The sequence below is a fragment of the Periplaneta americana genome, chromosome 4, assembly GCF_040183065.1.
Source record: "Periplaneta americana isolate PAMFEO1 chromosome 4, P.americana_PAMFEO1_priV1, whole genome shotgun sequence".
Classification (NCBI taxonomy): domain Eukaryota; kingdom Metazoa; phylum Arthropoda; class Insecta; order Blattodea; family Blattidae; genus Periplaneta; species Periplaneta americana.
Genome location: NC_091120.1, coordinates 42056879 through 42073207, shown reverse-complemented (window position 1 = coordinate 42073207; position 16329 = coordinate 42056879). Strand labels below are relative to the sequence as shown.

Sequence of the window (16329 nt, the reverse complement as noted above, 5' to 3'; positions counted from 1 at the left end):
CAATTTCGGCCAAAACAGTTAGAAGGAGGTTGAAAGCAAGTGGACTGATATCAAGTAGACCTGCAACTGGTCCCAGACTTCTCAGGATGCATCGAGTTGAACGACTGCGTTTTGCAAATGACCACAGGGATTGGAGAAATGGACAGTGGAGCTGTGTTCTGTTCACCGATGAGTCCCGTTTCAATCTGTGCTCACTTTATGGACGTGAAAGAGTTTGGAGAAGAAGGGGAGAACGATTTTCACAGTGTTGCATTTCCGAAAATGTGCCGTATGGAGGTGGTGGAGTGATGGTTTGGGCAGGAGTGTGTACGGATGCTCGTACAGAGTTTGTTTTTGTTGAAAATGGAAGACTAACAGCTGATAGGTATATAAATGAATGTTTGGCTGATCATGTTGTGCCATTTGGCCAATTTGTAGGCGATAATTTTGTTTTAATGCATGATAATGCACGGTCGCATATTGCCCATGCGGTCGGAGATTATCTCCAAGAAGTGGGAATCTATGTTCTTCCATGGCCATCAAGGAGTCCAGACATGAACCCAATTGAACACGTGTGGGACATGCTGGGACGGTGTGTTAAGAATAGACGACCGAGACCAGAATCGTTACAAGAGTTGAGGCGAGCACTTGGCGAAGAATGGGAACTTATTCCTCAAGAAGACATTGCTAACCAAATTGAGAGCATGCCAAAACGTATGGATGCAGTTATTCAAGCCAGAGGGGGTAATACCCGTTACTAAAAAGAGTTTTTAATGTTTAAGGGACCATAAAATGAAAAAAAAAACAGTTAGACCAAACGATGCCATAGTTATACGCCCTTTGTAATTTTTTGTAAATTTTCTCATCAGAGATTTTTTTTCAAATGTTGTCATATAAGGTGCTAAATGAAACTTTTTTTCTTGTTTGAATGGGTTTTGTTTCATTTTGAAATAATTGGCAACAAAATACAAGCAAATATGGAAGTGTCCGGTTTTTTTTGTCCCTGAGTACATCTTACTTGACGATATGTGTCATAGGAAGAAGAAGTGTTTGTATGCATCCGAAATGTGATTAGTGGAATATGTAGCTAATCGGCGATGTATGCAACGGAGGGTGAAAGGAACTGGTCACCCTGCCTCATTATCTTCTGGTCTACTTGTCTCATAAGTGGTACCATGTTGATATTATTTGTGGAGTTCAGACCTGTCTTCGGACTGTTGACTAAACAGCAATTATTATAGCATCATCGTTTCTGGTGTCGAAATAATTATGTATGTAACTTGTGGATATATTGTAACTTTTTTGCAGAATTAGAAAGATTCTATAAACAAGTCCTGAAATTACAAGAGTATAAAATGTCCAAGCAATATATAAGTTGCATACATAATTTTATTTATTTTATTATCATAAACAATGCAAACTTTCTAGAAGAAATTTATTCTACAAATTCTCTTATAATAAAACATAGCCTACGTTGTACAAAGAGAACGGAATCTCTGGTTGATTAATGAATGCCATGGATCAATTTTAGCATCTGTTTCTATAACAATGAATGCAAAATATATTCACGATTGGTGCAAAATTTCTTCATTCCCACTCTTCAAGGGGTGCAGAATCAGTCGGAAAACCTGTTCTTTCAGCAATATGTGGTAACTGTCCATGAAGCCCATTGCAGTACGAAAACTTCCCTGGGCGCATCATCTCCCGATTTTTGACATTGCATGTTCTTCGCGTTCACTCGATTTGACATCTCCTGGTTTTTTTTCTTATGGAAAGGTAAGGTATTCCCTTATAGACTGGTTAATACTAAAGATTTTATTTTGGAATTATTTTGTAAATTGAACACCATATTCAGTACATCCAACTTAAACTTTCTGTAAATAAAAATATTACAGCTTGAAATTTGAATTGTCTGTCACATAAATTTAACTTTGTCCGCTACGGAAAGAAAGCAAAAACTTTATTTATTTTTCTATGAACTTTAATTTATTACCTATATAATTACACTTATAACTCAAGACTTCTTTAGATTAAAATTTTAGGGCGTCGAGATCTTTATACAAATTAATTTGCAAAATGGGGTAATGGGTGGAATAAAATAAATGCAAACAGAAGAATAAAATTGGATCTTAAGGGACCGTGAATAGCATTTACGTGTCAAAACATAAAGTCAGAATTCGCTTCTCGACACAGTCGACAGAAAAATGGAATTTGCTTCGCCAATTTATTCGATAATTAACTATCTGGCCTCCATATAGGCTACTTTGTATTCGAGATGAATGTCTATAAATTATTTTGAATAAATGATAATTTATTCACAATTTTATTAACATAGAATCCTGGCGCGTATCCTTGGGAAAAAATACAGTTAATGAGCATTTGTTGCCAGTGCAGCTGAGTCTGGTACCACCCAAATACGTGTCACTTAAACAATCTGCCAATCACAGTTGTTAGTCTTATTGCCCACTGACTATGGCAAAGGCAAGATACTCGCATTTTACTCAATCAGTGGCATCTGTTATTAATCCAGCTGAGAATGGTACCATCTCCTAAACACAAGTCACGTCAGCAGTCTGCCAATCACAGTGGTCAGCTTTCTAGCCCACAGACTGCGGCAAAGATAAGATAGTCGCTCTCAACGTTCCCTTTACTTATTTCGCACGCTAGAAACGTTGGCTTTGGTTATATCTGTAATTCATTTTCAAATATTTTGACCATAGGGTGAGTATGGTAGTTTGCCTAAGAATCTTATATAATGATCATCTCCATTTTAACTTGTGGATCTGAGAATTGAGCAACAGAACATCTTAAATAAATATTCTTATCTTATTACTAGACCCCGCATGTTAGATAAAATGCCCTTTTTAAACTAAGTATATGTATGAAAGACCTACTAGAGATAAACATATTTCCACATATTTGGGGACGATAGGCCCAATTTTTATTTTGTCCTTTTTGCCTATTTTAGCTCCCGTTGCCTATTTTACGTTTAAATGCCCCTTTTTTAGCCTTTTTACGTCGTTATTGTACATTTTCTTATTATTATTTATTTATTTATTTATTTGTTTATTTATTTATTTATTTATTTAATCTGGCAGAGCTATAGCCAGTAAGCCTTCTCTTCCGCCCAGCCAGACTCTATCAAGAAACAAAAAAGAACGGTTGTAGAAATTAAAAATATATATTCACTTCACACAAATATTTGCTGAGAATTTTATTCTCCAGCAATACATATGTTTCCAAGAAATCATAAACTTTTCTCTCCTACCGATTCCATCTTTTATGTCACTTAACAAAGATGTTTGAACAGTATAACCCTCAGTGCTCAGGTTACTTCGGGGTTTATCAGCGAAAAAAAGGGGATGAGAGAAGTATTAAAAGCAAGTCGCCAGGTCCCGTTACTGTTGTCGCTTGCATGCACAAGTCACGCGTACTTTGAAGTCTCTAATCCCTTCTCACATCCCTCTTTTTGAGACAATACACAGTCGGTTTCTCCCGATCTCTGAAAGAAAGTAGAGACGGTCCTTCTGAAATAAGTTGTTTTAAGTTTGCTCCAATCACGTCAGTAGGCTATAAGTAGAAAGATCTTTTTCCACCATGAAAAACGTTCTCTCTGACAGGCGGCTCACTATGATAGTTGACAACTTAAAATAGCATCTTGTTGTGACAAGTAACCAAGGAAAGTGAGTACCGTATGGGATAGTTTATTAAGTAATTGTCTATTTTTGTCTGTTTCCATGAATAATAAATGCCTATTTCACTGCCTATTTTTACTATTTTAGTGCCTATATGCCTGACTATTTTAACCAAAATAAATTCCTAAACACCCGGGCTCTAAGTCATTACTGTTCGTAAAAAGAATGGAAATCTCAGCATTCCGTTGCTCGTGGGGTAACTTGTTGATATTATTCAACTTCACACGTGTGCTCACTCACATATTATTATCTGGTATAGCATAAACATACCATCATTTTATTGATATCATAAGTTATCAGTCTTTAAAACTCTCTATACAGAAAGTTCCGCATGTAGAAGAGCACATGTTTTGAACTGCCTCTATTCTTCTGCTCCTTGTTCTCCTTATCTTTCGCTCCAGTAGATAACGTAATGCTTAGCATATTCTTACGCTGGGCTCTCTCCTGGTTGGTAGACAGCATCAATGTTAAATGTTAAGAAGTATGAACCGAACCTACATGAGTTAAAGAAGTGCCTTCGTCTGGGAGCGTCTTGTACTGGCCTCTTACTAACTGTACGAAGGCTATCAATCGTAACGTGTCCGGATGACGTAATTTCGTCCTCCTGAGTTCGACTACGAGATAGTGTTGGAATGTGAGACTGGCACTGCTTCGAATTATGTTGCTTACCTTCAAAAATATTGTACATATGAGACTTGGTTTATGAATAGAAAATACTATTCTAACATAGCGATGTAGTAATGATGATAGTAGCAGTAGTACTGGTTGTGGTTGTTTATTTAACGAATTTTGAACAGCAGAAATTTTTCAGAGTCGGAGTAAAACTTGCACGAGACATGGCCTGAAACTTTCTGTCACAAACACAGTTCCAAACCACAAATAAATAGGGTAAAGTTGCCTAATGCCGTGATACCCCTAATTCCGTGATACTTTTTTTTTTCACTGAATATCGCGGGATTGGGTACCTTGCTTGGAAGTTCACCGATGTCTCAAAAGTAGGTGAAAGATGCACTCTTTCGAGAAAGATGTCTGGCGCTGTGATGGAAAGGCAAAGCTTTGACTGACATTCAGTTTAAAAAAAAAGTATCACGGGATTAGGGGTATCACGGCATTAGGCAACTGTACCCTACATTAACCCTCGATATTTACTTGGGCTCTTTTCTGACCTCACACCATCTTTTATTGTTAAAATCTACATCAATATGCTCTGAAATGTTCCAGTAATCTAGATGTGCTATCCTAGGTTATTTTAGTTTCCTTTACAATTAAAATTATTATTTCATAATAAATATTGATTTTTTTCATGTTTATTGCTTGGATTCGAGGATAGCCCCGGCTATAGAACAAGTCTTTATTTTCCAGTTAAGTCACATATTATTTTGATGTTACTTACTTAAGCAAAAATTGAAGTACCAATGTACAAAAATTGTCAAAAAATTATTTTGCAGTGATAGTGTTTTGTTGTAAGCAAAGTGAACATGTACTTTTAACTAATGAAACAAATATGGCATAAACTGCCATGTAGGCTATGGGAAAAATGTTGTAGGTTCAAGAATAATTAATTGTATCTGTAAAATTAACTTATTGTTCTTTCTACTGCAGCAGGTGATGAGACTAAATTAATTAATTGTCTAAACATAATAATTAACACTTGATGTAATAACAATTTCCATCTTGTGCTTTATTTCAAGGAAAGTAAATGTGTTCTCTGATAATTCAAAAATAAGGACACAGATACAGAATAGTCAGGCATGAAACTAATCTCATTCATTCATTCATTCATTCATTAAGTTTTTAAACATAGTAAGTAAAACTAGGTGCAATAAAAACTTTCAATTTGCTTGTACTTATATAAAAATGCAGTAAGCTATAAAATATCCTAAATTATTAACAAAAAAATATATTCTTGGGGTCAAAAAGATCCCAGATAAGTAGTATGAAATTCTAGAGCAGCTACGTTGCGAGGGTTAAAGAAGAAAATATAGCATAATTCAGTTTTGTTCTAGGAGACTTTGTTAATATTACTAGACATACTCTTGCGCTTCGCTGGACTTGTCATTCATTTACTTAAATGTGTTGTTTCCAAATACAGTCCTATTATAACTTTGTGATTAATTTTGTTAAAGTTTAAGCATTTTACTCCTGAATTATTTTCAAAATTATAGTGTGACCTAAGCTATTTTGTGGTATAGTTTTTTGTGTGTTTAGTTTTGATAGCTTGTTTGTGTGTTTAGATTTTATAATTTATGTGTTCAGTTTGTATAGTTTTGTGTGTTAAGACTATATAATTTATGAGTTCAATTTGTATCGATTTTTTTGTGTGTTTAGTTTCGATAGTTTGTGTGTGTGTGTGTGTTTAGATGGTATAATTTATGTGTTCAGTTTGTAAAATTTTTTTGGATGTTTAGTTTGGATAGTTTGTGTGTGTGTTTGTGTGTGTGTGTGTGTTTAGACTGTCTAATTTATGTGTTCAGTTTGTAAAATTTTTTGGATGTTTAGTTTGGATAGTTTGTGTGTGTGTTTAGACTGTATAATTTATGTGTTCAGTTTGTAAAATTTTTTGGATGTTTAGTTTGGATAGTTTGTGTGTGTGTGTGTTTAGACTGTATAATTTATGTGTTCAGTTTGTAAAATTTTTTGGATGTTTGGTTTGGATAGTTTGTGTGTGTGTTTAGACTGTATAATTTATGTGTTCAGTTTGTAAAATATTTTGGATGTTTAGTTTGGATAGTTTGTGTGTGTGTTTAGACTGTATAATTTATGTGTTCAGTTTGTAAAATTTTTTGGATGTTTAGTTTGGATAGTTTGTGTGTGTGTTTAGACTGTATAATTTATGTGTTCAGTTTGTAAAATTTTTTTGGATGTTTAGTTTGGATAGTTTGTGTGTGTGTTTAGACTGTATAATTTATGTGTTCAGTTTGTAAAATTTTTTGGATGTTTAGTTTGGATAGTTTGTGTGTGTGTGTTTAGACTGTATAATTTATGTGTTCAGTTTGTAAAATTTTTTGGATGTTTAGTTTGGATAGTTTGTGTGTGTGTTTAGACTGTCTAATTTATGTGTTCAGTTTGTAAAATTTTTTGGATGTTTAGTTTGGATAGTTTGTGTGTGTGTGTTTAGACTGTATAATTTATGTGTTCAGTTTGTAAAATTTTTTGGATGTTTAGTTTGGATAGTTTGTGTGTGTGTTTAGACTGTCTAATTTATGTGTTCAGTTTGTAAAATTTTTTGGATGTTTAGTTTGGATAGTTTGTGTGTGTGTTTAGACTGTATAATTTATGTGTTCAGTTTGTAAAATTTTTTTGATGTTTAGTTTGGATAGTTTGTGTGTGTTTAGACTGTATAATTTATGTGTTCAGTTTGTAAAATATTTTGAATGTTTAGTTTGGATAGTTTGTGTGTGTGTTTAGACTGTATAATTTATGTGTTCAGTTTGTAAAATATTTTGGATGTTTAGTTTGGATAGTTTGTGTGTGTGTTTAGACTGTCTAATTTATGTGTTCAGTTTGTAAAATTTTTTGGATGTTTAGTTTGGATAGTTTGTGTGTGAGTTTAGACTATAATTCATGTGTTCAGTTTGTAAAATTTTTTTGGGTGTTTAGTTTGGATAGTTTGTGTGTGTGTTCAGACTGTATAATTTATTGTGTTCAGTTTGTAAAATTTTTTGGATGTTTAGTTTGGATAGTTTGTGTGTGTGTGTTTAGACTGTATATTTTATGTGTTCAGTTTGTAAAATTTTTTGGATGTTTAGTTTGGATAGTTTGTGTGTGTGTTCAGACTGTCTAATTTATGTGTTCAGTTTGTAAAATTTTTTGGATGTTTAGTTTGGATAGTTTGTATGTGTGTTTAGACTGTATAATTTATGTGTTCAGTTTGTAAAATTTTTTGGATGTTTAGTTTGGATAGTTTGTGTGTGTGTTTAGACTGTATAATTTATGTGTTCAGTTTGTAAAATTTTTTGGATGTTTAGTTTGGATAGTTTGTGTGTGTGTTTAGACTGTATAATTTATGTGTTCAGTTTTTTGAGTGCGTTTAGTTTGTATAATTTATGTGTTTAATCTGCATAGTTTTTCGAGTTTAATTTGTATAGGTTGTTTAAGTGTTTAATTTGTAAGTGTATAGTATAAGCTCTCTTGGACTGGCTCCCCAAGTGTAGTAGATTTTCAGCTCACCCTACCCTACTGTAGGAGGCCATTGGCCTATGGGATTTCAGGCTTTTCATATTTCATATGCTATTTTGCATACCAATTTTCATAGAAATCTGTACAGCCATTATCAAGTGAAAAGGTAACAAACATACATATAGACAGAGAAACGGACAGACACAGAGACAGACATACGAACAAAAATTAAAAAAATGAGATTTTTCGGCCTCAGAATTGTTCATTATACGAGTTAAGAATTATTTTTGCAAAAACGAAAATTACCAGAAAAGTGTAGGTTAATGTTTTATTATTAGTATAGGTATTACAGTTTGTGCAATGTATTGCTATTACTATAATATTAATGTGTTTTGAATACGTAAGCAATATAATATAAGTATATCAGAGTATACAATTAAAATTAAGTGTGTCATTTCAAAGCAATAATGCGGTTAAATCTAATACTGTCGTAAACAATCAAATACTGCAAGAGATAACATACTTCAAATACCTTACTTGCAACATTATTTGCAATAAGAAAAAAAATACACTAGAGAAAATATTATAAAGTTCCAAAACATAGTCCTATGTGGAAAAATACAGAGAACACTGAAGGGTGAAGAAACTGTAATTTTATAAAATCATGAGTATATCATTTCTAACATATGACATTGGAAAGTGAATTATAACAAAAAGTTGGGAGGGAACTTGTAAAATCCATAATTTCGTGGAACGTTTAAGTGGTTGGTGGTTTTATGACTGCATGCGTTTGTATGTTTGTAGGTCATGATGTGTACGAAGTACATTAAAGATCTTTATGCATGTTGCATTATTGTCATTTTATTTGTGTTCCATATTATGCTATGTTAAAGGTTGCATCGATCCGCCGCCGCTAAGAAACAATGATATGTAGCAAGTTGTATCGGCGCGTTCCCATAGAGTGAGGTGAGGTGGGGTAATTTCGATATAAAAACAGCCTTTTTAAGTTTAGACACCCATATCCTGTTACCATGATAAAATGTTCGAGTCAGCGTTTTATAGCACTGTGACCTTACAGAATGATTCTATTGAATTTTCAAGTTGTTAGTCTCTTCTTATCATAATAATAAATAACCCTAAGTTTAACTATATTCATTTTACCCCATGGGTGGGGATATTTGGATATAATATGTATTATTGAAGTAAAATATGCTTTGAAGTCCTTATAAAATCAAATTATTTCGATCATTGGTTAGTGTAAGTTATGTACCTTAGAACAGAATGTAGAAGTTAGGTACGCATTTAAAAATTTTAATTAGACCTAACAAGATGAAAAAAATTCAGCCGATGCTTAAGTTTTTGATAAGACTTATTTTGTAAACTTAAAATATCTCCCATTAAATTCAGAGACAGAAAACACTTCGGATATTTATTTCTTTTCACCAATCCATAATTTGTGTCTGGAATGAAAACTAGGTTAGTTACCATTTAACCTATAATTATACCCAAATTACCCTACTTTTGGTAAATTGTAATTTACTAACAAACTATTAATGATATATTACAACATTTATTATAACATGTTCTAAACATGTGTAATGGACACATGCATGAATTTGGTAACTGTATCACAGCTGGTTCCCCTACAACATTGCTTTGAATATGATCGGTCGTTTAAGAAACCAGTAAACAAGAAACTTTTTTACCAGGCGGCATCAGTGTGATCAAAATAAATTTTAAAAACTTCATGATAGTCAATTGTAAAATTGACAATATATATTAAATTGACATGTGTTTGAAGATTAGGTAAAGTTTTATTCAATAAATTCTAACTTATACTGAAATTAATCCACTATACCCAAATTATCCCGACGTAATACAGAAATGGTAACGGGCATTTTTCCGACTAGGTATCCACTTAAAAGTTCCATGCTAAAAGAGATACCTCCAAAAGATAAGCAGCATAATGAAGTTATTGAGGACAAAAGTCTGTACGAGAGGAGAAATAAGAAATGAACTCAAAATATAATCATTAAATAAAATATGAGCTGTACCAGAAATAATATGAGAGCCAATTTAGAACGCATGGAAGAATATGGATATGGATTGCCTAAGATTGCAAGGAAAGAAAATTATATATATATATATATATATATAGATCTATAAACCACGTGTTAGACGTAACCGAGACAGAGGATAGAGGGACTTTTTATGTTGAAGCAGATAGCATTGCCTACTTCCTGCAGTGGCGACGACTGTTAATTTTTTCATTGTTGATTAATAGTATATTGTGAGACTGTTATAGGGGTTATGGGAAAGGTGTAGGGATAATTGATCTGTAACACGTATTGAAAATATATCAATAAAACAGTTGCTAAGTAAAACATGTTTATTTTAATCCTCGTAACTTCAGATTTACACACATATACATTAGTGTACCAGTTCAAACAAGTGCAGTGCGGTACAGCATATTTACAGTCATACATACATCCAGAACTTTAAGCCATTCATTCGAAATATTTCGCTTGTGATCTTGAAACATATGCTGCAACTTGGAGTACATTATTTTTACACATATTTTTTTGTAACATTTTATAACCTCTTGAGATTAATTCTTCTTTTTTTGTACATTTTATATTGCAGGAAAAGAAAGATAACACGTGAGGCAAATTTAGAAGATAAACAGAAATTACTTCATATTATATACAAGAAATATAAATAATGCTTTTGTGGTTTAAGGGAAGTTGTACATTGTACGATTTGAGCGGTTGCGTGCATACCTACATTCTTTCACCCTCCGTGGAAGGTGCGGAGGGGTCATATACAGTCGGACTCAATTCAAAACTGGCTTTGCACCAGTTCTGAGGGGGTAGCGAGGCATATTTCAGCAATGCGTGCGAAGTGCACAGAGCGAAGCATTAACGAATGAGCTGGCTTAACCGTAGATGTGACCGGCATGGGCGTGGGCGGCCAAATGGGCGGCCTTAGCAGCAGCAACTTCGGGAGTGTCAGCTGGAACTCCGTTCACGATGACGGGAACTCCCGCGAGAGGGCCTGCGTAGTGGCCTACGTATTGACCGGCGTACACGCCTTCCCCGCGGTACTGGCCGTCATCGCCGTAGACGGCCTCGCCGTGGTACTGGCCGTCGTCACCGCCGTAGTAGGCACCGTAGAGTCCCTCGCCGTGGTACTGGCCGTCGTCATAGCCGGCATAGACGGCGGGAACTCCAGCGGCATATACGGCAGGAGCGCCAGCTGCAGCGGCGGCGGCTCCGTAGGCGGCGAAGTGGGCGGCCTTAGCGGCGGCGACCTCGGGCGTGTCGTGCACGGGGAGTGGGGCACCGTGGGCCACTCCGAGGGCGTAAGGATAGCCGAGGTAGCCGGGACGGGCGAGGACGGCACTGGCAGCCGCCAGACAGAAGAAAACAACCTGAAAATTAAAGCCTTTTTTAACCTTCAGCTTTATGACATCAGTGTGATCTATCGGTAACGAGAACGATTCCTGTTCTGGGGATGTAATTGTGTATGATTTCTAATTCCAGTTGGACTAATTATTTAGTTGGATTCTCTCTGAGCTTTTCCGATAAGATTAATCCTCGAATTTATCTTGCCTAAATTTTATCCAATTCCATACATTAGACAGCCTTACAAATGATGTAGCGTAGTGAAGTAACCTACTGAAATACAGTAAAACTTCTATTATCCGTGGTAATGAAGGGGGTAAGCTGTACGGTTAATCGAAAAAATCGGATAATCCGTACCATAAAAGATTCCCCCGAATTTAGTGAATAATGCTTACACTTTTGTAATTTCCTCTATGAACTTTTATTCAACACGCTAAATAGTGGATCAGAAATTTACTGATTTAAGTATGATTGTTAGCAACGGAATTTTTAGTGGCAAATAAATTCCTTGTAATGGCTGTCTGTGGAAAGATAGGAACAGTGGAGGTTACTTACTCTCAACTTACAGTTGCTTGTAATGAAATTATTGTTAAATATATATTCCTTGTTATATGATAGAGTACATAGTTCTATCCGTGGCTACAGTTTCCTTTACAAGAATTTCTCTTACATGGTTATGAAGAGTGTTACCAATATTAAACTTAGCAGCATATTACTAACGGAAAATGCTAAGGCATAGCTTAGGTAAGAAATTCACTCTAAAAGGTTTAGAATCTGATATCTTATCTGGCTTGTGAAACTTATAATGAGTATTGATGCTGAAGAATAAATTTTCTCTTACTACTTCTGTTTCTCCTTCCAATTTTATTCCATCGGTGCTCCATTATCGCCATATCATTAAACCCTCTTTTTAAATACCCTATCTTGCTTAAGAAGCACTTTGAGACTAAAATTCTCGTTAATTAAAATAAGACTACCAACTTTGTCATTTAATCAGTATTGTTTTATAGGAAAATCGAAAAGTGAAGTTCCAAATTATTGTAATACGCCAATTTCCTAACAAGCACGTTTTGCTGGTTATCACTTTTGCAAGGCATTCTATCCAATACAATGCTTATGCACCCAGTGGAAGCGGCAACTTGTTTCACTCACCTCCTGTGCTGGTTGCCGATCTATCAGGCGCTATCCTTTATCGGATTATAGCATTAATTTGGTGACCCGGCACCATGCTAACGACAATTGTAAAAATTTAATGTGCTCCTTAGGTGTAATTGTCCAGAAATGTGGGAAAAGGGCAAAACTCAGAAAGGAGGAATTGAAATTTTCTGTTGCATTCGAAAACCTGCAACTCTGTCAGGCTTTTATTGTCATACAATTTTTAAATAGAATACTCTGAGCTCTACTGTATTGAACAAAATAAAGATAGGTCCATATGATATTGAAAACTACAAAAAATACAAGGTTCTACTATTTGACTGTTTTTCGTTGCGAAGTTTCCTTCCGTCACTTTCATATTTAAATCCTAGGATCACACACCGATGTATAGAACTTGAGAGGAAATTTCCTTCGACGAAAGAAAATTTCCTAATATGAATGTTCATGCTAAGAAAAATTATATAAAGACTAAAGATATAAATTTTATGACGACTCAAATTTGATAGCAACTGTGTGTATGTAATTTCTTCTACTATTACAAGAAATATAACAGCGTGAATTTCTATATAAAGGTGGAAAGAAATAATGATAGATTATTCTGAAGAAGTGCAACTTCAACTTTTTCCATTGCTGATGAAGTACACAAAAAATGACAACGTTTCGAAACTTGAAGCTATCTCAATTTCTATATAAACGAAAGGATGACAAAAGTGCCGTACTTTTTGGGATCGTTAAAAATGGCTAAATCTCGTTCACCATCCACATTGATATTTGATCAAAATCCAATGAAATTAAGGTAGTTCTAACCATAAAAATGTTTAATTTTTTAACTTTACCAGCAGATAAAAAAATTCCAAACTTCATATCTTTTGAATAAAAAATTTTGTGGAGACTATATTAATTTCAGTTGCTTTCTCTACTACAGTGATATAACTAAACTTTCATTTCAGTGTAAAAAATGCTATTTACATTTAGGATGTTGCTTTAAATTTGTCAGCGGAATGAATAAGTGAAAATAAATACATTTAAAAATGAAAAAGTTGGAAAATTGAAGAATATGTCTGAGATATGGGGTATTGTATCATTATCTACAAGATGTAAGCATAAGTTTTTCTGTAAATCAATTTTAAATTCGTGGCCAGTGACAGAAAAAACTTAGATTACTAAACAAATATTGATTAATAATTGTAGTAGGTCTATCATATAATATGTTTAGTTAAATTAATGCTTGATATATGATGTTCAGACTAACATAGCATAAGTTACATTTAGATATAAACTCAATGATTCTTGGGAACCTGAGACCTCTCAGACTTACCTGCAGGCCCTTGTTCATTGTTGCGCTGTTGCTGCTGATGACTGTTCGAGTCCAAGTAGCTGTTTGCTAGCACTTGCTAGAACTGTGTCGTCCCCCATCTTTATGGCAGCTATATATACTGCACAAAAGCGCCTGTCCTTCGCTTCGACCGGGATAAAAATTATTCACAAATATCTCCGCATCACACTTGCGTCGCAAGACACACCTTCTTCACCTTCCTCCTCCCATCCCGCCCTACGTACAGCAAGTGGACTTGGCTCGATCTCCGGACGAGGAAATTACTCCGGACTAGTTTTGATGTCCTTAGTGAATTCCACCGCTTGACTGTCAATTGTTTCGTGTCAATGTCGTCAACAAGTCGCTATCGAGGTAGTCAATCCTAACTGCTTCATTTATAGTGTTACACTATTTTCTGGATCAAACAGTACAACACTGTTTTTAAGGCGGTACAACTGTGTACGCTAGGAGCAAGAAACCGGGAATTCAAGCATCCATTTATTTTATTGAGCTGTCATTAACGTATGTTGTGGTTTTGAATAGGCTATGGGCTCGTTTCCAAGTAGTAGTGTGTATCTGTGTGAAAAAAAAGTACGTTCTATATTAACAGGATTGGGTGTTTGAAAGTATTCCAGATAGGCTATGTGATATTGTGATCTACGGCGTTATACGATATAATATATGAAGAGTTCGCGGTCAAAACGATGAATGTCACATTTCTGTTAAGGATTAAATAATGATCTAATTGAGTCTATAACTGCAAGATGTAGTGCTGTTTCTATAGAAAATAAAGGAAAGGATTACTATATTCGTGGTGATAATTCTCCTTTTTACCATTTTTCATAAGAACATTAAATTTCGCAGTGATCCATTGAATTAGATAATGACATAAATCTTAAGAAAAATGTGACATTCATCGTTTTTCCCGCGAACTCTTCATATGGTATTGAATGACATGACACGACATGAAGCGACAAGATATTATACGACATGACTTAACGTAACATGATAAGAACATGGCATGATATACGACACGATAATACTTGAAGACATGGCAAGACATGTAACGATATGATACATGACATGATGTTGTGTTACATGGTACGATTTTACAGTATGACTTACAATGATGTGACGGGACATAATTCGTTGTGACTTGATACAGCACATTCTGCATATTTTTATTTTTAATATTTTATTTATTTAATACTTTACACTTGAGCTACATTAGGCATTGGCAGCCCGAAAGAGCAGAAGCTCGTGCTCGGGCGCAGTTCAGATCAGTTATACAAAATATATCACAAAATTAAGAGAGTTCATTGAGCACAATAACATTAATAAATGGTAATAGTAATATGCGTTACAAGAGCGGTATGTTGAAGTTTTCATATTCGAGAAAAAGTTTGAAAAAGCGAAACGTAGTTGAGCTTTTTTAATTTCCGAGAATTGAAAGAAAACTCGTGCATCGTACATTATTTTGTGCGAAGATCGTTTCTTACATACCTGAAAGAGGAATTTCTAATTAGTTGCAATGAAATCTCCATCTTGGTTTCTGTTCAATGACGGCAAATTTGTAAAACAAAAATATCTATCTTCAACATTGTTGCTTTAAAATGTTTTCTGTGTTTACTATACTCCAGCAGGCTGTGATATACGTCTGTTTTTTCCCCCCAGTCTATAAATGCGAACTTAAAACAAACGGTAAGGTTATGTAATGATTTTTGCAAATATTTAAAAACAATAATTAACAGAGCAATTTAGGTGAAATTGCAGTGGTAAGTTTCCAATTTATAATTGTTACTATATTGAACGTCTCTAAAAATAATATGTTAAAAGCCTAAAGCAGTAAAATCAATATGTCACTTAAGTGGTAAGAAGAGGGAAATTGTTATGTGTGTTAGGTTGGGAATACTGAATGTGGAATTTTACACTTTCCGCGGATTGGTTTTGTGCGGAAACCAAGCAAATTCGCACGATCTCGCACAAAATAATACAGCATGTAATAATAGGGTCTATATACAAATAGAAAATGCAAAAGTACATAAATATTAGAGTATCAATTTATTAATTAATTAAATAATTAATCTGATTTGTTTTTAAATCTGTGTGTGTTAAGTGTACTTAGCTCAGGGTAAGCTCTAATTAATTCATTATATATTTTGGGTCCAAAACTTCTGCTGTGTTTTAATCCAGCAGTTGTGTGGAATTTCGGAGTATTTAGAAAGAAACTGTAATTTTTTGTCTCGTATGGTATTCGTGAGGATCAAATTTAAATTTATTGTGGTTTTTATGGAAGTATAATATAATGTATTTTAAGAATCCTCTAATTCTACGTCAAATTTGATATTTGAGCTAAAGTGGATCAAGTCACAAATTTTCATAAATTGAGTTCAATTCATTTTATAATTATCTGAAGTTGGATCTTTTCGAAGCAGTAATGGATCATTGCTTAATTCCAAGCTTTCGCCGGTAGGCGACACTAGTCACTTTTGGCTCAGATTATTTGTTCACGATGTTCTGAGCCATAGTGGACCAAGTCATCAAAGCGTTGCATGAATTAACATCACAGTTGTTTATATTTTATAAATCTAGAATTTGAGAATAGAGCAATAAAATTATTGCTAGTCAAATTAGATAATCCACTAGAGCAAGTTAACTTTAA

The 16329-nt window shown here is 34.4% G+C and overlaps 1 protein-coding gene across 1 annotated transcript in view; it reads right to left on the bottom strand.

Annotated features, from left to right (window-relative positions):
- Positions 1-16329, bottom strand: part of LOC138698906 (elastin-like) — a 74132-nt gene that overhangs the window by 7902 nt on the left and 49901 nt on the right. Inside the window, exons 4-5 of the mRNA XM_069825104.1 lie at positions 13671-13736; positions 10731-11223 (exon numbers count right to left, since the gene is read on the bottom strand). Of these exons, the coding sequence (XP_069681205.1) occupies positions 10731-11223; positions 13671-13736 (559 nt within the window). The remainder of the gene's footprint in view (positions 1-10730; positions 11224-13670; positions 13737-16329) is intronic.